The sequence below is a fragment of the Trypanosoma rangeli genome (genome assembly GCF_003719475.1).
Source record: "Trypanosoma rangeli strain AM80 chromosome Unknown Tra_15.4_contig_00062, whole genome shotgun sequence".
Lineage (NCBI taxonomy): Eukaryota > Euglenozoa > Kinetoplastea > Trypanosomatida > Trypanosomatidae > Trypanosoma > Trypanosoma rangeli.
In genome coordinates, this window is record NW_021705806.1 from 43815 (window position 1) to 66172 (window position 22358).

The 22358-nt window shown below is 49.8% G+C and overlaps 13 protein-coding genes across 13 annotated transcripts, besides 12 other annotated features; all 13 read right to left on the reverse strand.

Moving 5' to 3' along the window:
* Window positions 1-43: 43 nt before the first annotated feature.
* On the reverse strand, window positions 44-1279 carry TraAM80_02655 (putative UDP-N-acetylglucosamine-dolichyl-phosphate N-acetylglucosaminephosphotransferase; the record flags this gene model as incomplete). Its single annotated transcript, XM_029379654.1, has 1 exon — window positions 44-1279. The coding sequence occupies one exon, from the start codon at window positions 1277-1279 to the stop codon at window positions 44-46; it is 1236 nt and encodes a 411-aa protein (XP_029240510.1).
* Window positions 1280-1333: 54 nt separating this feature from the next.
* Window positions 1334-1377: a sequence feature (A-rich).
* Window positions 1378-1744: 367 nt separating this feature from the next.
* TraAM80_02656 (uncharacterized protein) lies at window positions 1745-2569 on the reverse strand (the record flags this gene model as incomplete). Its single annotated transcript, XM_029379655.1, has 1 exon — window positions 1745-2569. The coding sequence occupies one exon, from the start codon at window positions 2567-2569 to the stop codon at window positions 1745-1747; it is 825 nt and encodes a 274-aa protein (XP_029240511.1).
* A 7-nt stretch (window positions 2570-2576) lies between these two features.
* Window positions 2577-2603: a microsatellite.
* A 413-nt stretch (window positions 2604-3016) lies between these two features.
* Window positions 3017-3067: a microsatellite.
* Window positions 3068-3239: 172 nt separating this feature from the next.
* Window positions 3240-4937, reverse strand: TraAM80_02657 (flagellar associated protein; the record flags this gene model as incomplete). The annotated part of the gene is made up of 1 exon (XM_029379656.1): window positions 3240-4937. The coding sequence occupies one exon, from the start codon at window positions 4935-4937 to the stop codon at window positions 3240-3242; it is 1698 nt and encodes a 565-aa protein (XP_029240512.1).
* Window positions 4938-5144: 207 nt separating this feature from the next.
* Window positions 5145-5166: a microsatellite.
* Window positions 5167-5498: 332 nt separating this feature from the next.
* Window positions 5499-5521: a microsatellite.
* Window positions 5522-5575: 54 nt separating this feature from the next.
* Window positions 5576-6034, reverse strand: TraAM80_02658 (DNA-directed RNA polymerase; the record flags this gene model as incomplete). Its single annotated transcript, XM_029379657.1, has 1 exon — window positions 5576-6034. One exon carries the CDS (start codon window positions 6032-6034, stop codon window positions 5576-5578), a length of 459 nt encoding a protein of 152 aa, XP_029240513.1.
* An 880-nt stretch (window positions 6035-6914) lies between these two features.
* Window positions 6915-6979: a sequence feature (A-rich).
* Window positions 6980-7362: 383 nt separating this feature from the next.
* Window positions 7363-7872, reverse strand: TraAM80_02659 (uncharacterized protein; the record flags this gene model as incomplete). The annotated part of the gene is made up of 1 exon (XM_029379658.1): window positions 7363-7872. The coding sequence occupies one exon, from the start codon at window positions 7870-7872 to the stop codon at window positions 7363-7365; it is 510 nt and encodes a 169-aa protein (XP_029240514.1).
* Window positions 7873-8036: 164 nt separating this feature from the next.
* Window positions 8037-8062: a microsatellite.
* A 469-nt stretch (window positions 8063-8531) lies between these two features.
* Window positions 8532-9101, reverse strand: TraAM80_02660 (uncharacterized protein; the record flags this gene model as incomplete). The annotated part of the gene is made up of 1 exon (XM_029379659.1): window positions 8532-9101. The coding sequence occupies one exon, from the start codon at window positions 9099-9101 to the stop codon at window positions 8532-8534; it is 570 nt and encodes a 189-aa protein (XP_029240515.1).
* Window positions 9102-9402: 301 nt separating this feature from the next.
* Window positions 9403-9438: a sequence feature (A-rich).
* Window positions 9439-9475: 37 nt separating this feature from the next.
* Window positions 9476-10006, reverse strand: TraAM80_02661 (uncharacterized protein; the record flags this gene model as incomplete). Its single annotated transcript, XM_029379660.1, has 1 exon — window positions 9476-10006. One exon carries the CDS (start codon window positions 10004-10006, stop codon window positions 9476-9478), a length of 531 nt encoding a protein of 176 aa, XP_029240516.1.
* Window positions 10007-10390: 384 nt separating this feature from the next.
* On the reverse strand, window positions 10391-11002 carry TraAM80_02662 (uncharacterized protein; the record flags this gene model as incomplete). Its single annotated transcript, XM_029379661.1, has 1 exon — window positions 10391-11002. The coding sequence occupies one exon, from the start codon at window positions 11000-11002 to the stop codon at window positions 10391-10393; it is 612 nt and encodes a 203-aa protein (XP_029240517.1).
* Window positions 11003-11057: 55 nt separating this feature from the next.
* TraAM80_02663 (uncharacterized protein) lies at window positions 11058-12749 on the reverse strand (the record flags this gene model as incomplete). The annotated part of the gene is made up of 1 exon (XM_029379662.1): window positions 11058-12749. The coding sequence occupies one exon, from the start codon at window positions 12747-12749 to the stop codon at window positions 11058-11060; it is 1692 nt and encodes a 563-aa protein (XP_029240518.1).
* A 124-nt stretch (window positions 12750-12873) lies between these two features.
* Window positions 12874-12915: a microsatellite.
* An 83-nt stretch (window positions 12916-12998) lies between these two features.
* Window positions 12999-13015: a microsatellite.
* A 331-nt stretch (window positions 13016-13346) lies between these two features.
* Window positions 13347-14399, reverse strand: TraAM80_02664 (uncharacterized protein; the record flags this gene model as incomplete). Its single annotated transcript, XM_029379663.1, has 1 exon — window positions 13347-14399. The coding sequence occupies one exon, from the start codon at window positions 14397-14399 to the stop codon at window positions 13347-13349; it is 1053 nt and encodes a 350-aa protein (XP_029240519.1).
* A 596-nt stretch (window positions 14400-14995) lies between these two features.
* Window positions 14996-15020: a microsatellite.
* Window positions 15021-15165: 145 nt separating this feature from the next.
* TraAM80_02665 (putative glycosyl hydrolase-like protein) lies at window positions 15166-18339 on the reverse strand (the record flags this gene model as incomplete). The annotated part of the gene is made up of 1 exon (XM_029379664.1): window positions 15166-18339. One exon carries the CDS (start codon window positions 18337-18339, stop codon window positions 15166-15168), a length of 3174 nt encoding a protein of 1057 aa, XP_029240520.1.
* Window positions 18340-18608: 269 nt separating this feature from the next.
* Window positions 18609-18673: a sequence feature (A-rich).
* A 1180-nt stretch (window positions 18674-19853) lies between these two features.
* On the reverse strand, window positions 19854-21239 carry TraAM80_02666 (uncharacterized protein; the record flags this gene model as incomplete). The annotated part of the gene is made up of 1 exon (XM_029379665.1): window positions 19854-21239. One exon carries the CDS (start codon window positions 21237-21239, stop codon window positions 19854-19856), a length of 1386 nt encoding a protein of 461 aa, XP_029240521.1.
* A 411-nt stretch (window positions 21240-21650) lies between these two features.
* Window positions 21651-22358, reverse strand: TraAM80_02667 (putative spermatogenesis-associated protein 17-like; the record flags this gene model as incomplete). The annotated part of the gene is made up of 1 exon (XM_029379666.1): window positions 21651-22358. One exon carries the CDS (start codon window positions 22356-22358, stop codon window positions 21651-21653), a length of 708 nt encoding a protein of 235 aa, XP_029240522.1.

Here is a 22358-nt window from a genome sequence, read left to right on the forward strand (position 1 = left end):
CTCATACATAACAAGCAGAGACTCCCCCTCCTTTTGATGTTTACTAGGAGATTTGATCGTAAAGATAGGAAGCAAAGAGGTACTGCATCACGAAGGAAAAAACACAGCAGCAGACTTGCAACTTCAGCACCGCGTTGGTGAGATCTCGTTCATGCATGTCCCCGCAAATCCACAATATAACGTTCAGAAGAGTGTAATTTCCGCTGTTCTGCAGCACATTCAGCTTTGCATTCCAACGTGGAACCCGATGACGCGGGCAAGGCACAATATAAAACAGTTGTGGAAGGGAAATAATAAAATTGACAAGCTGCGGGATGAAAAAGAGAATAAGGGTCTTGCCATAATGCCCTGTCACCCCAGAGACGGAAAGCACGGTTCCCGCAAAGTAGGTGTAGCTGTCGCCCACAAAGATGCGGGCAGGGTATTGATTATAGCGCCACAACGCCGCACTGACACCCACAAACGGTGCCAAGAGCGAAATCGCCATTAGTTCATGTAGTGAACCACCGCCCTCTGCCACCGAAAGATGAGGATTGAGGTGGGAGTCGCTATGACCAGCGGACGTGTTAAGTGACTCCCTCTCTAACCGCATCCGGAAAATGTTGTACACAATACACGTCACGGCAATGACGATGGCTTGCGCCACCTCTACCCCATTCACACCCGCTAGAATGTTAATGCTGTTCGTACAGAATATACACAACAGGCTAAGGTACAGAAGATAAAACACGCCAAGGTACACAAAAGAGCTGGAAAAAAAAGGCAGTAGTGGACGCGGAACTGCGATGGACACGCTTCCGTCGTAGGTAAGCATCAGTGGAAATGTGCCAATAGCTGAGAGGAGAAGCTTGTGCCGCCAGCGAAGATCCAAAACATCGTCCACAAATCCCAGCAATAGCATCACTGTGATGGTTGTGACCGCTCCATCCATCTTACGCATGCCGGGGCCAAACACCACCGCTAACTCCACCACCAACACACACAAATACACCGCACCAGCGAAAATGCCAAGAGACTCCGGTAAAATCAACCGCTTCTCCTCCTCTTCAAGTGCGTTCAGAGGCGTTTCCACAATCCTTTTCCGTGTTTCTGGCGTCGTCTTGCCCATATCAACTCCCCGAATATGACGCTCTAAAAGTTTGCGGCAAACAGGCTGCATGAAGTGCAGTGAAACGGCATAGGCGATCACGGACGCGGCAAATATGATGCTAAGCTCAAAGCTATGTGTGCAAAGCGATGCGACAACATTGCACAACGCAGTGAAGATGGAGGGATTCATAGCCAAGGTCGGAATATTATCCTACACGTACCAAAGCACACAAGAGAGAGAGAGAAGAAAAAAAAACAAGGCCATGAAAAAACAAAAACAAAAAACAATGCAGCACATAATACAACGTCGAAGTATTCGAAAAGGGTCCAAGGAAGGGAAATAAGAGCAAACTAGGTTAGACAGAAAAATGCCCACAAAAATAGAGAAATACAAACACACAGACTGTCATGCACCAGCCGTCAACGACAACCACCTTTGCCTCCTTTTCAATGCGCTGAGTGATGCTTTGCCGCCCATTATTATTGATCTCTTTATTTCTTCTGGTTAACCGTCATTCGTCCTCCTCCTCCAAGGTGGGTGTCCACGACGCATCACGCCACAGCACCACAAACAAACATACCACATCCGTTGTGGGTGAATAGAGAGGTAGACACGGCCGAAATGAAGGGAAGCTGCAAGACATGCCACCCTCCTTCAATCCTCCCAAACATCCGGGTTACTGCTAAATAGTGCACCGCCACCACGACGCTTTGTATCCTGCGTCCGCTTACTACTGTCAAAGGCATTCATTTTCTTTGCTGTAGGTGGTGGTGATGGCAGTGGAGGCGACATATTCTCCTCCTCTGAGGAAGAGGACATTTCATCTTCGCTCGCCGCAAGATCAACTCCCTCCTCATCCTCATCCTCTTCATCATCATCATCGGATGCAGGCACTGTGGTTGACAATTTCGCGGCCGACCGACCACCCAATTCACCACGTGCCACTTGACGCAAAACCCAAAATTGTTTCGATCGTGCTGGCGTGAGACGTGCAAGAAATGCGGCGGTTTGCCGCAGCACCTCCGTCGCGACAGAAGGATCCTCCTCGCCCTCTTCAAGCGGCAACGCTGAAAGTTCCGTTTGCCCCAACGCAGAGGGCTTAGCGCCGCTACACGTCTTTGTAAAGGCAGAGGCATGTTTCCCCTCGCATGCGGTTTTTCGCACTAGAGGAGATTTTTTACCACGCCTCCTTGCGCTCGCTAAGCTTTCTTCCTTATTCCCATCAGTCAATGCCTTTTCTATGGCAAAAGCGGGGACGACGGCGGCAGTCCCAGTCGTGTGGGCGGCGGCGGGTGCCAGGTCGGCCAGGAACAATGTGGCCGTCTCTTGTTCCGTCATGGGTGTGGCACTGCCTCTCTTTTTGTGCTGCATAGTCGTGTGGGGCGTCGCTTTCACGGCTTCTACCGCCGGCTGCTGCCGCTGCTCCCCCTCGAGCTTGTAACGCTTCTGCCGCTGCATCGACGGGGTGCGTCGCCGCATTGGAGTTCACACACACACACACACTACAGACCACTTTTTAAATGAAAGTACAATGCGGAAGTGTCGTACGCAAAACAACACCCACCTCCACCTCAAACGAATAATAACAATAAAAGGAAACATTAAAATCAAACAACATCTTCCTCATGCGCAACAATGATGCAAGAAGCAGATAGCGCAAATGGACAGAGAAGAGAGGAATGGATACGAATATACAGAGAAGGCACAAAAAATAATAATAATCGAACAACAACTCCATGTTTGCACCCGAGCTTGCCCCTCCATGAAGGTCCAAGCGGTGATACATGTGCCTATCACGTTCTATACATACAAACATCACCATTGAAGTTCAGGTGGTGGCGGAGAGTAAATGTGAAAACAACAACAACAAGTACAAAAAAGAGAAATACAGGTGCAAACTAACCAACAACAGCAAGAAAACCCAACATATATATATATATATATATCCATTGACACAAATAGATAGATACAGATATACCTCCTCCAAACATGATCCCTCTCGCTTTATCCAGGTGACATTCATTCATGACCAATTTTTCTTCCTCCAGTTTTTCTCAGTCATTCATATGCATGCGTATCTACACACCCAATGAACATATAAATAAGATGGAACTGTGCACTATTAGTTTCCCGGTCCTCAACATTCACTTCACTGCCGGGTTTGGGTCTTTTCCGCCTTGCGCTTCTTCTTGTTCTTCTTCTTAAGAACAGTGAGAGCTTGTCGTGTAAACATGGCTCGGATTGCAGACTGAATCTGCGACACGGCATCGTACTCCAAGTTCGCCTGAGTTTCCGCCGCCGTTCTTTGCAACTCCTCCTCTCGTCTCTCATCATCGCGTTGTTGCTTGAGCTGCATCTCAAACTCCTTATCCTGCAATGCCTTCTCCAATCGCTCTGCACAATTCTGCCGCATCTGCTCTACATCAATCTTGCGCGCCTCAACCCGCTTGATCTCACTCTGGTTCTTTCTATCCCACTGATTCGCAAGCTCATCCATCGCCTCGGTGCGCTCAATGATATGCTCCTTAAAATCCGCGTGCACCCGGTTCTCCATGTGTTCCTCCTGCTCAAATCCACGTATTTTATCAAGCACAACGCGCTCCTCCTCACGGGCACTTCGTTGCCGCGCCTCATGCGAGGCCTCTACCTCGGCACGCACCATCTCACTCTGCTGCTTCACCTGCTTCTTCTCCAGGCGTAGTTTGACCTTCAACTTCTCAATTTGCTGGCGACGCTCTGCTATATCCTTTTCCTTTAATGCCTTTTCCGCCTTGAGATCGTACTGCAGTTGCTTCACATTTTGATTCATTTCCTTTTCCTTGATGAGAAGCTCGTCGGCCCAACGCTGGGCATTCTGCTCGTCCAAAATCAGCTTGGCGAACTTCTCAAAGGAAGACATGAGCGGAACGCGTGGTGCTGAAGGGACTCGCGTGCTTCGCTTCATTTGGATGGTACTACCAAAACGATTTTTAGTTAAAGACATTGTAGCTTCTCTAGACTCTGCGCCCAAACTCTCCGTGTTGTCAAAGCGTTGGCGTTTACTGTTGATGCGTTGCAATCCTCCTGTAGAGACAGAGAGCCTTGCCGTGTTATACCCTGTTGTTAGCTCCCGCACTAAAGACTGAAGCAACTGCGTCAACTCGTACCGCTCATTTCCAATTTTCTTCCAGTTATCCGCATCATGTGGGTTATCCTTCAGTTGAATGAAAAGCGCCTTGTTATGCTCTCGCAAGGTTCGCGAAGTCTGCTTGAGCTCCTCCATGACAACTGCCCGCTCGGTGTCTTCAACGGCGGCAAAGCAGCTGGGGTCAAGCTCAGGCTCATTGGGACTCGGCTTAGCCTGTTTGGTCTTACGCAGCAGCTCTCCGTACCGCCGTTCCAGTCGTTGCCGTTCCTCCACCAACTCCGCCACCGTGGGACGCCCTGTGTGCTGCGTGTTTGCAACGGCCAACAACGCCAAATTGACTTCCCGCATCGTCTTGCGTGACATATCCTCACCACTTGAAGGCATCATCACCGCCTTACGTACTGCGAAGGAGGAGGACCTGGCATTATCGGCACCTGCAGCATTCGCGGTGGCACCGCCACCAGGGAGGAGTGGGCGCGCGGCCCTTTCCTCTGGTGAGGTTGTATCCAATAGAGTCAGCAGCTCCAGCCGCTCAATGGCCTTCTCCAGCACTGACACCACGCGATTCGTAGAGAGGAAACCAAGCGGCAGGGTCTCGATATTGCACTCATACGAACTTTGCCCGGTCGCGTTGAAGAGGCTGATGGCTTTGTCCACAATGGGGCTCTTACTCGCGTTCCCCACCGCTGCTGGTTGCGGCGGTGTGGTTTCAGAGCTCATATTCCTCGAGGTGTCCTTTCGTATGCCCCTCCCCAAAGTCCTCGACAAACCGCCTTCTTGTTGTAGCTCCACACTGCCTCAGTCTTCAGAACAATATATATATATATATCCCTGGAAGTACGACAACTACACCAATCCACACGTCCCGTCTCCTCAAACCGCGTGGCTGTAATCTACGAATAGATTTGGTGCGACAAACAAGTTGGCCAAACACACACACAAACAAACACATGCGTGTGTGTGGACGTTATGCGGGGCAACGCACGCGAGAGAGATGGACAGTAGAGCCAATTAAAAGAGGAAGAAAAAAAAAGGGTGGTACCAGGCACCATCAAAGAGGAACATTAGCTGCACGTAAACGAAAGTAAGTACCACGCAGCGAAATAAAGAAAAAGAGAGATAAAACCACACAGTTACACGCTGATGATGCATAAAAAGTTATGCTCCACGCACTACAGCCTATAGGAGTTGTGGGGCGCAGGGAAGCGCGTTACGGCAATCCTCCTCATTCAATGGAGTACGGCGCACACGCACACACTTCCTCTGGCTTACTCGCGGCGAACACACACACACACACACACACAAGTTTATTGAGCAACGGCATCAACAATAGAAGCAAACACATGGAAGCTACGAAGTTAAGAGTTAAGTTGCCACTCCGCATTGCACATTGTGCACTGGTAAAATATTGTTTGCCCCTCGTCTGCACTTCGTATCTGCCGTGCGAATACTTTGCACTGGCGGTGTACACCACACGTGTCACAAAAAGCCTCCTCCAACACACGGTTGTCAACATGCATGCTGCCGACCGCCACCTCCGCGGTTCTGTCGGTCTTCGCCCGTGCCATCAACACTTCAGCCTGCGCGGCTCGAATTTCCTCCGGCGAAAACATTAATGCGGCGGCGGTGTTGTTGCGGGCATCACATGTGTAGGGTTCATGAATGCCGCTGCTATTATTATTATGGATCCCACATTGCTGGCACCACATCGCCGCTGACGAAGAGGATAAACTCCCTTGCTGCGGCATCCACGCTCCACAGCTGGCGCAGCACGTGGAGCCCATGCTGAGAACCCGGGCAGTTGCCGATGCCGACATGTGATTATGCGCTCGTTTTCCTTGCGCGTATGTGTGTGTACGTGCTTTGGACCGACTGCCCTGTTTTCCTTGTGCTCCCTACACAGTACGCGGAAAAGATGGGGAAAAAAACAGAGACGCTGAGCGTGCAAACGCAAACGCCGGCAACACACAGAGTCGCTGGAAGGATCACAACAACCAAAACAGCCACACGCACACACAGGGCGGAAGGATAAAAAAAGAGAATTTGAAATCAAAAAATAATAATAATAAGGCCCATGTGCACCGTAAGACCGCGCCGACAGAGGTAGCCAGATGCGTCTACCCACACACACACATACACTCCGCTGTAGATTACAAACACGCACATATACAAACATGTGGGAGGAAGAGAGAATGCGCTACGCACGTCAGTTTTTTTAAGGGGAGAGAAAAGCTAGAGGGAAAAAGAGGATCAAATACGGTAAGGGGGGGGGGGGGGGGACGCACTCTACTCGGCGACAGTCAAAGGGTCAATAAAAAAGCAAAAGCAAACAGCGCCGCTCCGCCGAGTCTCAGTCTACACTGATTGAGCAACCACTACAGATAACCCAAAATGAAAGTAAACATGGAAAACATACCAAAACGACAAAGCCGCCGGGGCAAACCCTCATAGCCCAAATTTCTTCCTACAAGCTTCATATGCAAAAAAACAACAGTGGCACAACACAATAAACCGTAAATACCACTGTTGCAACCATCCACCAGTGAAGTTTTATTCATGTCCACACTTCTCTCTCTCCCTCCTTCTGTCCCTGCGTGCACATACTCATCTCGCCGTTTCTCCCGCATACGGAAAGGCAAACAGACAGCCACAGTAATGTCTATGAAATTAAAGAAAGGAAAAAAAAAGCTGATTCACACAAAAAGCGTAAAACAACGAAAATAACAAATAAAAAACCAAAACCAAAACTGATAAACGATAAATTAGCATTAACCCACATGAATACACGCAGCGGGGGGGGGGGGGGGAAAGACAGATACAGCCAACGCCACGGAAAGACGCACTTAGAGATAGATGAAAAAGGCAACGCAAAGAAAAGAGAGTAGCAAGAACGAGGGATAAAAAAATAAATAAGAAACAGAATAACAATAGCAATTGTCATAACCTGAATAAATTCGCAGAGGTAAAGAAGGAAAAAATACTACAGAGAGATAACAAAAAGGAAAATAGGAGAAAGAGGGGGAGTCGAATGGGAAGAAACGTAGTCCTCAAGGCCCTTCACGCGTCACCGTCCCGCTCACGTCTGCCACTACAGACATCAAAAAATAAGTCACACCTCAAATTGCGCGTCGACACAATTCAGGTGCTAAAGAAGCACAGAGAGAATAACCACGACATTGCACCCGACAAGTGAGATCAGGCAGAGCGCAAGGCCTCCTGACGGCATTGTGATTTTGGTTCCCTCTGGAATTTGGTGCAACGGGTCGCCGATGCAAAATCTGTCGCATAAAGGCTTCCATGGCGCCGACGTTGCCACAGAGCAGATGATGACCGCCATCCAAATGGAAACCCACACGGCAGGGAGAAATGCGCTTATCGATTTGACAAGGATGACAAAGACTGCGGTGAACATGGCCATGAAAATAATCAGCAGTGAGAAGACTTGTCCCAGCTCAAAGTTTGACCCATAGTCCTCGCAGCGAATATCGTCCAAGCTATACCTCATTGACAGAGCTTGGCCTTCAAGGGAATTCGGCAGCTGCACATTCATGCCCGCATTCACGTAAAAGAAGTCTACCGGATACTTCAGTGTGATATATGCGCCGTCGACGAGGATGTTTAGAGACAAACTCAAAAAAGGCCCAAAACGTATCATTGTGACGCGTTGACTCGCATGGTGTGCAATAATAATATCTGGGGACTCAAAAGGTGGCGAGAAAAACCAACGGTAAACGCCACAAATGTAGTGAACGAGAACACGGCGAGGGCCACAACACACCAATACAAATGCATTTTGGACCCCCGTTGACCTACATGGGAAAAACAAAACAGAACAAAAAAAAACAGTCTTGCCACAGTAAGAAGTGACCATAGAAAGAACGAAAGATTAAAAAAAAACATGAGAGACACGTGAGTTAACAAGAACTCTCGAGGTGGTCGTGGTAGCACTCAAAACCAGCAGCAGAAAAAGATCTAACCAAAACCAGAGATACAAACCATCTCCAACGTCACCTTGTTCGTCTCTTTATTAACGCCCCCTCCACTTTCCTCTTCTTTACACATTTTTATTTTCACACGCATATAAAAGAGATATGCATTGTAGATTACAGATGTGTGCGTGCATACACATAGCCCGTGCAGTGCACAAACAGAAGGAGGAAATCAATCAAGAACACCGTACGTACAAGCGATGACGAATAGTCTCAAGCGCACGTCGTAACGCAGCGACGTCACCCCCAACACATCATCGCTGGAAGCAAGGTGATAATAAAAGAAGGGGACCTTAAAAAGGAAAAAAAAAAACGGGAGAAAAACTTACATGTACACCAATGAAAAAACAAAGTTTAACATTGCAGCTATCACCATAAAAGCCTGGTACAGCAAACGTACACGTGAGTCCACCTCAAGGGCACCAAGTTTTTTCCACGCCGTTGTTGCATCTACAAGAAAGTCGCTTTTCCTAAAAATCCAGTAGTCGTACCCCAGTTCCAACAAACTGGCAATAGTCATAAACCAGCCACCCATCAAGACACAATTAAGCAACGCAAAGCAACGAATACTCAATTCCGCAATGATCAGTGGGTTAAGTTGCTGCTCCAGTTCCATTGCGTTGTTCATCCTTTCTGCGTAGTCCGTGACGAGCGTGATATGAAGTAAGGAGAGGCAAAGCGCTGCCGTCTGCAGCAAAAACGTAAGCGCCCACGTCACGACTTCGTTAACAAAATGAGCAAATAAAACCAGCAAAAAACAGAAATGCATAAACGCAAATAAAGCAGACTGCTTCGTCCTCCACATGCTGTAGGAACGACGACGGTGAGTTACCAGGACGGTTATCCAGTCCAACTGCATCGCTAGCGCCTCGCGAAGCCTATGAGACGCATCCATATTTCAAATTCCTCACTCCTTTTTTTTTTGTTCTTCCACCTCCTCCTTTTTCTTCTTGACCTCAGTTTATTGTGTGTTGCGTGGTGGTGGTGACTGTTGTTGCTGTTTTCCACTCCTTTTGACTCCCTTCCCCCCTGTTTTCCTGTTGTCTTATCGCTTTTGTTAATTGATGTGCTCTCTCTCTTTAACTCCCACAAAAGGACCTGGAAAGAGGCACCCGCCAGAGTAAAAAAAAAAAGAGACAAAAAAAGAAGTCGCCGTTGTACCAAATGCAACAAGACCACAGTGAGATATCCTCAGCAAAGACAAAAAATAAAATAAAAATGAAAACAGCAAAGTGATCGCCAAAGAGGAGGATCTCTGCAACACTACTGCTATCCGCCAGCTATTTTCTTCTTCCCTACCATCTGCCGCCAACTCTCAGGATACTGCGAGGGGTTTGTGTGGTGCAGCTGGGTGACAACGGCAGGCCCCCGCGGCAGCCACAGCCAGTGTGCCGGGGAGTTTGCCTTGTGCCAGCGGATCAAAAACCGTCGTTTGGCTCTGTGATTTTGCTTGAATAAATTCAGTGGGAACTTTGGCTCGACGTCGCCAAGCACCGGCATGAGCGGATGCTGCGACCACTCACGGTGCATGTCACGAATGCGGTTGAACTCTTCCGTCTTGCCGTCAAGTGTCTCTCGCATCATCCAATGGCGCAGCTGGTCAAGGTGGTCGTAGGTGAGGCGCACAGGCCGCGGCAACCACTCCACGGGCCCCCTGTCGTACCACGCCACGTTGTCGCTGGGCTTGGAACGCATCTTGTTGTTGCGCCCGAAGCCATTACGTTTGGGCTTCGCAAATGTTGTGCCCAAAATGGAAAAACGCTCTGGCGTGGCCGTGAGCGCGGCAATCGTGCGGCGCATGCCACACCCACGAGCACTACCAGCGGGCTGTGCTGCACAAATGACAAGGCAGAGGCAACGGAAAAAAAAAAAACAGCACCGAGAGCAAAGAAGGCAATGAGGAGAAGTGACAAACGGTCCGTGTTCAGGAGACTCCACAACGACACGTACTCTTACAAACAAGCCCTTTCCATCTTTTCCAACTCACTCATTCATTTCCGACTTTTACTTTTTCTCGTACATGTGCGTGCGATGTGAACCCCACTTTATCCACGAGGAGAATCAATGGAGGGAGGGGGAGGAAGCAACAACATGTGGGTGGTATTACGATAACACCAGCACGCAATTGGTGCGTTCTTCCACAACAAGAACAACAAACAAAACGGCAATGTCTCAGTTCCTTCTTTAATAAAAAAGCTTCTCACGCCTTTGACGCAGAAACAGACAAATATCTGCTCGACCCGCATCCCGTGCACTCCGAAAGAGCCAAGCCCACACACGCTGATCCACAACAATACTGCTGATTCCATGTGATGCTGCTCCTTCCTCGTTGGACTCATCGAGTTTACACAGTAGACGGTGTGCGTCTTCCCACATCTCCATCTGTGCGAGGAGCACCAACACCACACTGTATGCGTTCCCAAAGCTCGTTGGCTGATTCAGCACACTCTGCATGATCTCTCGCAGAAGACGAATCACATTATCGTGGAATACAGAAGTATCTCTCATTTCACCCTCATCACTTTTGGCCCCGGCAGGGCGTCTGTTCTTGCCCAGTAAAGGTGACAGAACAACCATGGCACTCACTGCACTATACAAAGGCAAAAACAACAATGTTTTTTCCCCACGTTGTTGCTGCTGCATCCGAACCTCTTCAATACGAAGCAGCAGCTCCCCCATCGTTCCAACTATCATCGTCCACCACTCTGCTGTACGGGTGGTGGATGCAGCCACCACTCTCACCAAAGTCTCCATTACCAGCGCCAGAAAGCACTGCTGATCTGCCTCGTTACTCATGGTCGCCTCAAGGCTTCGCGCCACCACTCCACTGGGAAGGAACAATCCTTCCAATTCAGCTGCGACACTTTTCTCCAAGACGACACCGCCGGCACACATCACAGTGTAGTCGTGTCCACTCCACCTCTACGCCCGAGAAGCTATAGAATGACGTGGACATCCTGTTGTCGTTGGGAATAAGCGCAGCGTCCTCTAGCGCCAAAGCAGCATACATAGACGCCTCTGTGAGCGCAGATGCTTCATCCTGGAGTAAATGCGTCAGCACCTCATCCACGGCCCTTTGCCGTCGCATTACTAACGATGATGTTGATAATAAAGAAGAATCTATGGAGTCATCGACCCCCACTGTGTCGTTAGATAACGACGATGGCGAAGTCTGCCCCTGCTCCTCATCCTCGTCATGTTCCACCCATTTCATGTTTTTCGCACACACCTCATCCTCACTGCTGTTGGCACCAACCCCACCCTGCTCCCCAGCGTCGTAAACGCCATCCGAGGAAGATCGAGCACAACGTTGCAGGGACATCTCGCCTTGATGCGCCAGCCTACCATAGTACGCAGCAGCGAGAAACTCGTTTGCAAAACGGCAAAGGATTTCCTCCTCTGCTTCAGTACTACACCAAAGAGTTTTTTTAAGTCTCCAACCCTGCGTCGACTCGCCTTGAGGCGTTGCTTCAACAAACAACATGCAGAAAATCAACTGCAGTTCAATAATAAGATGCAGCTCCTTGGCTTCCGCCGCACACTGTAGGAGGGCAAGCAGAAGCTCCGTGTATGCCTGTAGGGCTGTTGGTACGACCTTAATGTTGCTGTCAGTCTTGGTGTTAGGTGGGGCGGACGAGAGTGATGAGGAAGCGGAATAAAGAGAAAACGCGCCGGCGTCACCACAGGAACAACAACAAAGACGGCCAAGCAACCCCAACACCATCTTGTTACGCTGCGTCGTTCGTATAAGGTGTTCCCAGTCCGCCTCCCCTCTCTCAAGTGGGAGAAGACCTAACTCCGACAAAGACTCCCATAGAGGCATGTAAAGTTCCTTTAAAATATAGCGCACGTATGGCGACGAGTTCACAAGCTGTGTGGGACCCGTCTCGTCCACATTCTCTTCCTCTGAGGGCCGAAATGGAGCGGAAGCCGTTTCCTCGGCGATAGTTGGTATTGTTGCGCCAGCCATCACGGGTGCACCTCCAAGAAGGGCCTCGTGGGCTTTCGTCAAACTCGCATTGCTTGACGGTAGCACCGACTGCAAAAAATCGATAAATATCCTCACATCATGCAGCACAGCAGTGGGAACAGGGGTTCGACGCTCCCGCGCGCACTTTCCTAACCAATCCAACGCATACGGAAATGCCCCTAATCGAATATTTTTCGCGATGGCGTTGTAGATTAACTCATCGGTCAGCACAAATCCCTGCATTGCCTCGAGATTTCTCAGGCTTCGATTCCAGACGTCTATTTCGTCCGCCATGTGCGGCGTGAGCGGAGTGCCAAGTAGTATTCGCTCACAGCATGCGTTGTTCCCCTCCCTGTTCTGGCCTTGCTGCAGCTTTCTTACCTGCACCTGAGCATCGGCAGATCGTTTCAAGATCTGCTTCCGCGTATTGAAGTAGGTCTCTGCGGTGCGGCTCTTCATTGAAAGAAACTTTTCCTGCTTAAATGGAACCGGCTTGAAGGATGGCACTGGCCGCGGCGCCGCCAGTCGCCCTGCAGTATTGATCCGCGTCGCAGCCAAGCCACTCCGCTGCATTGAAGCCGTCTTGCTTCAAAATAAAAACAAAACTGTATGTATGTATATAAATGACCCCAATCCTTTTCTTTTGGTCACGGGTGCCAAAATGGGGACTGCGTGGAAAGCTGGGGGAAAAAAAGCAAACAATAATAATAACCAGAAACAATAACAATAACAACAACAACGATGAGAAGTGCCAAAAGCAAAATAATCCAAGAGCAATTCACTCAATGGCAAAACTTATTAAATACCTATTCACATACACGCATATATATATATATATACAGAGAGAGAGAGTGTGTGTGTGCATTTTTGGGGCAACCATATTTCACATCCTCAGCTCGGGGGGAGAACATCAAACAATGCTCAAATCTGTCCAATCGCACATGCTCGCTCCCTCTGGTTGCTGACATCGCTTGCTTGTCCGTCTCCGTGCCACGTCTGTGAGTGGCAGACAAATCACATCAGTCGGGCAGCATAAGCCGCAAAGACAAAAAAAATATCTTCACAAATTCGAATCAAACCACAGAAAAACAAAAACAAAAACTGTTAAAAGAGAAGAAAGATATAAAAAAAGAGCAAAATGATGGAAATCGTCACAAGCGATTCACTCCATCACTCACGCGTAAGCAGGAGAGAGGCCAACAAGCTAAGAGACGGAAAGGACAAGGATGACTCAGCAGCAACAGAAAAAAGAAGGTCCAAAAAAAACCAAGAAGAAGCGGCCTGCTGCTCCCGCTGTTGTGCCTGCTTCAGCTCTTTCGCCTCTGCATACCTTGTCTGACGCCGGTCCGTAATGAGTGACCACATCCTGGTTTTCCGATCAACGAGCCGCTGATGTAGTGCAGAAGAGATGTAGTTCCCATCTGCCAGCACACATGTGATGCACTTGGAATGCATTTCCAAAGAGTCAAGAAACAACCGAAAACCGAAATCCTCTGTAACACCATTCCACCGCAGGTCTAAAATCTCAAGTTTTGTAACAGCCGCGACCTCAGCGGTAAGACGCGAGTTTGAACTTGACTCCTCCAGCAGCAACATCTGTAGACCCAGAGTGCCCAAACGGCATTCAGAAAGATCAACATGCCGCAGCGAACTTCTGAGATGGAATAACGTCCGCGCCAACCACCTTGCATGCGACTCCGTGATGTAGCTTCCCGACAAATCAAAGAACTCTAATGCTGCATTGGCCTTCAAATCATCCGTGGAAGAGCTTGCCGCCTCACCTACAGTCTCGTCTGCTGCTGACACCGCAGCTTTTACATCGAGGGTGTTACTATCCTCTGGCAACCATTTGCAGCCCCGTCCGACCCCACAGGAATACTCTACAAGTTCCAATACGTGTCTCATGAAATGAGCAGGCAACTGCATGCCACCTGCAATAACACTACGCAGTGGTAGATGAAACAGGCAGGAAAGAAACTTCGCCCACGTCGCCTCTGAAACCGTCTTTGGACTCACATTTACAAAAGTAACGCTACAGATGGTATTATTCCGCAGCAAAGCGTCCATCATTATGGGGGAATTGAGAAGTTCCGGGGATATGCGCACAGCCCCCAGCGTCGGATCGTTGTCACGAACACGCCTGAGAAGTTCTGGTGTCGTCACCGCCTGCAGACGACGCGAGGAAGGCACCTTCGCGCCACGATGTGGCTCCATGTCACACATTCGTCCGCCACAACGCTCGTGCCAGTGAGACTCCCTTACTTTCATACAAAGAGGAAGAGAAGGCGATCAATGCAAATAAAAGAAAAATGATCGCGATAGCACTTAGCCACCACAGTTGTCCCCACAAATACGAGCGCGTGATGACACCAGAAACAACGGGGAACCACACGGACCCACACAATACATGCACAACGCTCTCACTTTCCTGTCAACTCCCTTCTTTCCTTTTGCCCACGGCCAAATGTCACAAAAAGACAGGGCTGTGTGGGTACCGAAGCGTCCAATATATATTATGCCTTTTCGCGCTGTCGTGGTCCGTTGCCTCTCTGCGACTGCCACCCCTCTACGATGGTTTGATTTTGCCTACTGCAACAACACATACCACATCATGACATCAACTTCAAAAAACCAACATTTCACAAACACGGCAACAAGAAGCGTATCCCCTTCAGTAAAATTTTTTTTTACAAAAGTGATAATAATAAATAGCGTCAAAAGAGATCCTTCCCTCTCTCTCGGCGCACGGCTTGTTGGGCCACCGATGGGTGAGCGAATGCGTATACGCGGCCTCTCCCCGGCGCGTCGCCTCTCCGCTTCCCCCCCCACCCCACCCCCCCACCCACACGCATGCACAAACCTCTCGAGCAAAAAAGGAAGACACCCCCCCCCCAAAAAAAAAAATGATTTTGTACATGTGTTATGTGAGACACAGTCGCAGGAAGGCTGCAAGAGAGAGTGTGTTTGCACGAGGGCGACTGGGGGTATTTTACTGTCTCAGCAATCCAGGCCCACGTGCGCCATTTGTCATGTTCAACTTTATGTGAACCTCGGCCGATGTTTGTGAGGGGGCTCCGTTGCCGTTACTATTGCTGTGCCTATCCCCTACCAACATTGGCAGCCCCATGCCCGAAACCTCCAATAATGGGCGTGCACTTCGCTTCACCACAAAAGTCTTGTTATGGCCGTTCACCGGAGACTCGACTCGCATAACGCGCTCGCTCTCTGTAAGCGTGGCAAACATTAGACGCATACGAGTCAAGAGGAACGAATCTGCACCCGCCACTCCTGTCGTGGTGCTTTGAAGCGTGCGATGTACGTCACTGCATGTCGAGTTCGCACTAGCACTCCATCTCAGCACAAGGTCACCCTCGCTGGGGAAGAGAACGCACTCCAACGTAAGGGCACAATAGGCATGATAAGTGGTGTTGCGCGCATGATAGTCGATGTAACTACTGCCATCATCCACAAACAAGTTACCCTGCGCAAGAAGCTGCGCTGTACTGCCACTGCCTCCTCCTCCTCCGGAGAAAAACATTTCTAGACTGGGAAGCGTAACTGTCAGAGTGTAGTTCGCCGCATCATGTGTGCTGCGCATACGATTCACATGCGTAAACGTAGGCAGAATCGTCCCCACCCGCTGGAAAAGCGGCGTGACCGCCTCCTCAGATTGGAGAGAATCCGAAATGTTCTTTGCAAGCAGCAAGGTTTTCCCTGCCGTCACCAACTCGCCCGACCAAAAATCATATAAATCCTCCTGCGGCATCTGCAGAATGTGCGTCGCATTCCCCAATCTCAGAGGAGTTAACACAGGGGCCACAAAAAGATATGGACCAAGAAAAAACTGTTGGTTCAGCAGCGTCGGCTTGACGTACACGAGGGGATCCTGCGGATACACAAAAAACAACGGTCGAAGGATCAAATCGCCACGTAGGTGGGCGTTCCAAAAAAGTGTGTAGAAATAAGGCAAAAGAGCGTAACGAAACTGCACGGCGTCACGAATACGGGCACGCACATGTGGCGCCAAACGCCACACCTCTCGAAACGGCGTGCGTTCACTGGCATCTGTGCGGAATAGCGGATAAAACGCGGCAAGTTGGTACCACCGCACCAACAACTCATCGTCTATGTCCTGAAAGAAAAACCCTCCAACATCAGCGCCAACAAAAGAAATACCTGCAATGCCATGCGTTAGGCAGGCCATGAGGCTCAAACGCAGATGATCCCAGGATGCCGTGCTATGCCCCAGGCGCACAGCGGCGTACCTTTGCGTGCCCGAAAAGTATGACTGTGTGATGAGAAATGGCCGACGGTAGAAGTGCGTTCGTTGCAGTTGTCCTCCGTAAGCAGCCATGGCGTGCAGCATGCCGTACATGTTGTGAATAAACACGTGCGGGACAGCACCCCGGTGGCCAGCATTCAGTGGAAGTGTCATCATCACACCACCCTCCACGAAAGGCTCATTTTCCTCCAAAGCAAAAAAAGTGTGGTTTGTGGAACCGACGAAGCGCTTGTACTTCAACAGACCCCCGTACCACCGCCTTGCACGTGGATCAAGAAAGTCAATCCACACCCTTGCACCAGACTCAGAATAACCCATGAACATAACGTCTGTCTCCGGATGTTCTGTGACGAAAAACTCATGTCGTCTGCCCTCAAGGTACAGAGAAAAGTGTGAATCCACCGGTACATATGGCACAGTGGAAAGAACAAGAAATCGTCCACCGTGGCGCCACAGTTCATCCTGTAATCCCACAGGATCTGCAAAACACGTACGGTTCCAAGTAAAAATGCGCTTGCCGTTTGCATGGTATAAACCCACGCCAAGCGTGTCAAGTGGTATTTGCGCATGCAAAAATGCGGCGCTCACATTCAGCAAGTCGTCTGCCTTCTGGTACCCCCGATGTGTGTGGTGGTAGCCCAACGCAAAAAGCGGCGGCATCATCGGAAACCCTGTCAAGGTGTAATACTGCAGAAGAACATCCTCAGGTGTGGGGCCGGGCAGCAGATACACGCGAGTGGCACCAGCTGTACTCGTGAATGACAGGGTCGTTGCTCCTCCAACACCGCCTCCTCGTCCTGCTGCTGATGTACGCACCCGCAATGGAGAGCCGTTTATCCAAAGAATACCCATTGCGCGCCGGTTCCAGCCAACCGTCGCGTTTGCACCGTCGCGATGTGGAACTTGCCCAATTGCGTACAAGAGTGGAACTGTTCCACTCCCACCTACACCCAATGTGCGGATCTCGCCCAGATGAAGCTGGTTAAAGAGGCTATAATTACTCCTATCTGGTAGGCGGATTTCTGTTGCATGAGATGGCAGTCCAAAAAACTGCATTTGATACGCTGCACTAAAAGAAAAGTTTGCATCCAACCCACCTGACAACTCACCTTTCGCAGTCAACGTGCGTAATGAGATGTCTACAAGAAACGCACCGGAGTTCCATACCCAGTTTGGTTTTTCGCCCACACTCTCGTTACCACGCGGCCGGCATAGCAAGCATGATGACGCCATAAAAGCCGTGCGCCAGCGCGTTTCCTTCTCGTCTTCCTCCACTATACTCTGCAGGCTACTGGGCCCCACTGTGCCTCTCTCACCCGTTAGGACTTCATCAGGGAAAAACGATGCCGCCGAGAGATGTGGCATGAGTCCGACAATGGGTTGTGCACTATCGCCACATCGCCGTTGGTTCTCATCCACATCACCGCCCCTATAAAATCCTGAGCGGCAGTGGGGTCCAAAAAACTGCACTCGTATCGGCGTATTCGCGTGTTCATCTTCAACAGCAGCATCCGGTTCACCAAGCATTCGTTTACAATTTTGGGTGGAGTACAGAGCATCCAGATTGTGGCGTCGGTGAGGCCTCAGCAAACCCCCCTGAGCTGAATCCGAAGGAGTGCTTGACGGAATACGCCTCACCACATTCGCTGGACCCCGCTCGTGCAGCTGTTCTTGCCCTTCTATGCGTAACTCCGGCGGCGTGGGAGCAATCCTGATGCCGTTGGTCCTTTTGTTACCAGAAAATAAACGATGCAGTGGCACAACGGAGGTCCCGTTAAACACCAGAAGCGCCGCGAGCAGCAGTGTCAGTAGAATAACTCGGCGCCTCCATTGAACGCCGTGACTTGTCCTGTGTCGAAGCCTTTTCTCGTACCGCCTCATTGCCCCCAGTGTGCCTGCAAAAATAAAACCAAGATAAAAAAGTGTTGCTCCCCCTATCTACGGGGTGTTACTTGTTTGCTCAGCGCTACGCTTACTTCCAGCCTAACGCTTTCACTTTTTTTTTTGTGTATGCGTGCCGTCCCCGTACATGAGAGGCAGCCAGTGAGAGAAAGAAAGAGAGAAAGCATTGCTGTTGTGCCAAAGAGAGGAGGGCTCCCGACGTGTGGGCACACGAGGGAGAGACCCACACACAGGTAGTGAAAGCAGTGCAAATACCAAGCAAATAAAAAAAAGCGCAAACAGAAACAAGTATGGAAACAGAAAGAAAAAAAAACGTCACATGTTTCATTTCCATAATTCATCTCCCCCCCCCCTTTCTTCGTGTGAGTGTTTTTTTTTACATCTCGATGTTGCTGCCTAAACGTTTAAGGATGAAAATGCGTTTCCACATCTCGCATCAGTTGGCTTGTATGGGCGACACAAACAGCACGGCGCCTCATGTAACGGTCGTTGGTTTCCCTCACACAGGACCTGATGCAAAATGTCCCGCCAATGACAAACAACCTGACCAAGTGCACACAAAGGGCCTTAATTCCCTTCTCTCCAAAAAAAAAGTCGTACTTGACAGGGGGGCACGTGACACCAACCTTGAGCATGCAGTTTTCCGTGCAATCACCTGGCCAGGCACTTTGCCCCCACTAGAATAGCACAAACAATGTAGGGGGTGCTTGAACAGTGCATCAACTGAGCACGGTGGCAATCCCGCGTCACGGTACACGACATGCGGTGCATCCCCCGGCGCAATGCACCGCAGAGGGGTTAACTTTTAGCTTCCTGAAGACTCAAAGCAACGACGCTCCGGCACAGGCACCACGAGGAGTTGCCCACAAACCAACACCCCGAGACATCATATGTCACAGGTCCACAGGCATGCACCACCGCATATGTCCCATTCAACTCGCGGGCACTTTACAGGCGGGTGCTATGTGCACCGTGCAACGAGGAAAACAGACGCAGACGCAAAAAAAGAGAGAAATTGCGGCCCGCACGCGCCAAAAAAAAAAAACGTCAGAAGAAACGCCACAAAAACAAACAACAACAACCGAGCAAAACATATAAATACAAATGTGTCTCTTGGAGTCGGCAACAGCGAAGGACAACCGGAAACATACAACACAAAAAGCACACGCACAAATTCACATCACACTGCAAAAACAAAACTTATCACGATAAAACCAATCAGGGGTGGAAAGCAACCCCCCCCCCCAAAAAAAAAAAAACCGCGTTAGAACGCCAATGAACATCAATGTATATAAACAACATTATACACGCAATTTTACTCCACTTTCCGCCCCTTCCGCACTATAAACATGACACCACAAAAAGTATCACACCTTGCAAGTTCGAAATGCCCGGAGTAATACACAGATGCATACATGTAATTTCTTCCTATTATTCCTTCCATTGTCTCTTCCTCCGTCATGGGAACGTACTTGCAGTTCCCACACTGCCTCTCACTTTGTATCCGACATCGGAGTATATTCCGCATCTAGTATCTCGCGCATTCGTTCCATCTGATCCCTGGCCTCTTCCAGATCTCTCTCTGCATAGTTAATAATTTTTTTTACACCGTACTTTCTACGCAGCTCTTCGGTCCGCATTTGTTGTTGAAGGTCCTCCATCCGAAAAGGTCCGGGTCTATCTGCGGGCACCTTTCGCCTCCGCCGCTCAGACGCGGATTCTTCTGCAGTGGGAGATATAACGCCCTGAAGATTGGACAACCTGAGAGAAGTACATGCCCCATTATTCGAGTCCACATCTTTATTGACGTTTTCAGTGTTATTTGTTATTGTCTTCGATTGAATAGCCAGAGGTGGTGTGAACACACCGGCCTGCACTAAGGTTCCATCTTTACACTTGGAATAATGGAAGAGTGATGTTTCACCAGGGTCGGGGGCCAGAGTTCCGCTATCAGCCGTCTGTCGTGGAACCTGCATTGGTGAAGGCATGCTGTCCAAAAACCTCACTTTACCTTTATTACTTGCAGGGAGTTCCAAACTGGGAGACGGTACCATCGGCTTCAACGCTTTAGATGAGTCAGTGGCTTCTTCAGGATTCCACAACGGCTGCACATTTCTCATTATTAACGTCTTCGCTAGTGGACGATGCGGCAACACAGTAGGGTTTGCAGTGCGTTGGCACATACCAGCAATCGTTGTCGTTGTCGCCGCTGCAGCGACAGCCGTGTCTTTGGGTGCCGCAGTCCCGACATTGTGGCTAGCTGTGGCCATGAATCGCCCTGATGCACGCTCCTGCGTGACTTCCCGCTGCCTGAAGACCCTTTCGCGCTTGATCCCCCTCTGCACATTCTTGCGGCTACTGCGCCGCATCACCTCTTGTACGTCGGTAACATCACCACTTGCCCCGCGCCGACTCATTGTTCCCTCCACCGCCGCCAACTGGAAGAGCAGGAAGGAAAACAACGCACTGAACCCCTGCAGCTCAAAAGTGTGGGCGGCGAGTGTGGGGTACCTCCGCATCGATTCCTCCCATGCCTGCGGGAAACTCACTCCGCTCTTTACACCGTCCACAAACAACGCCACAACGGCGCTGGCAAACCACTGCAACATTTCTCCCAGCTCTGAGTGCTCGCCCGCGGCAACAAAGCAACTCTCCACAAGCGCGCGTGATGGGCATCCCTGCGCGACTAAAAAACTATTGGTTTGGGCACAGACGGAGTCTTTTCCAAAGAAATGGTGCTCACACGGCCGCTTATCTGCACTCGTTATTTCCTCCAGCCTGGACACAATCAGTTGCACCTGCTCTGAGCTCAGTGCTGCAGGGAGTGCAGAATCTGAAAACACGATCGCCTCCACAGTTTTCGAGAAGGGGGGCAGCATCACTGGCGTCTCTCAAGCACACACAGAGCGACAGAGTCAAAGCTTGTTGTTGTTACTTCACACAGGAACCTACTAACGCAACTGCAAATGCGCAAAAACGTCCGCTTCAAAATGAAAAAAAAAGTAAAAGCAGTCGAAGAAAGGAAGCCAACACAACATTTACAAATATATATATATTGTGCGCGTAGAGGCAACATGGTGCGCACCCTCTCTCTCTCTTGGCTTTTTGTTGACCACGCTGACACCAAAGGGTGCTTGCCATAAACAACACATGCGAGAGGGAAAAAAGTAAAACAAACGCAAAAACAAAAGACGTAAAGCAACGAACACGCCTTCCGTTGCTGAGGGTAAACAGCTACATTGGAGTGGGTGAATCAGAGATTCACACTCCTTTACATTCCTCTCAATTTATTACAGCGGGACACGCCTGGGGGCGTGAACGACAAACGGTTTGCTACCATGAAGTGCTTGTATCTCCTTGGCGTCTATAGAACGCAACAGAGCAGCCGTTTCTGTATCGTACATAGGTTCAAAACCATCTATACATGAATGACACTTAATAACGCCGAGATTCTTCCTCCCATTTCCAGCAAAGGGGACTGAGATGCGAGGCAAACTCTGCCCATCAATGCAGCTGCGGTTCCACGCACCACGCAACACAGGAAGTGTTGAAACATTACCTTGCCCCTTTGCACCAACTCCCCCTTGCACTTGCTTGTTCGTCGGGAAACCACTTTCCTCGGTAGTTGCAGACGCCACTCCAGTTTTCTGTCTCTCTCTCCGACCTGTTGTTAAAGTCCCTCGCATCTTTCTTATGTGTTCCAGATGCAACGCAGCCTCGCCATTCCGCCGAATGTCATCTTCAACACATGTTCCATAAACAGACATGGTCAAACAGGGAACCATAGGGCGCCTATATATGCCACTGACAGAAACCGTTGAGACCAGATGGCGTAATTTCTCCGTCGCTTCCTTGTAGCTCTTCTCCTGCTGTAATCGCCGTGTTTCCGTGTCCCGCTCAACTTGCTCGTGGAACAGTTGCGTGGCCATTTCCTGCACCTGTAACGATGCTTTCACCGTTTCCTCAATGTACAGTTTCCTGGCATAGAAGTTGTCCAT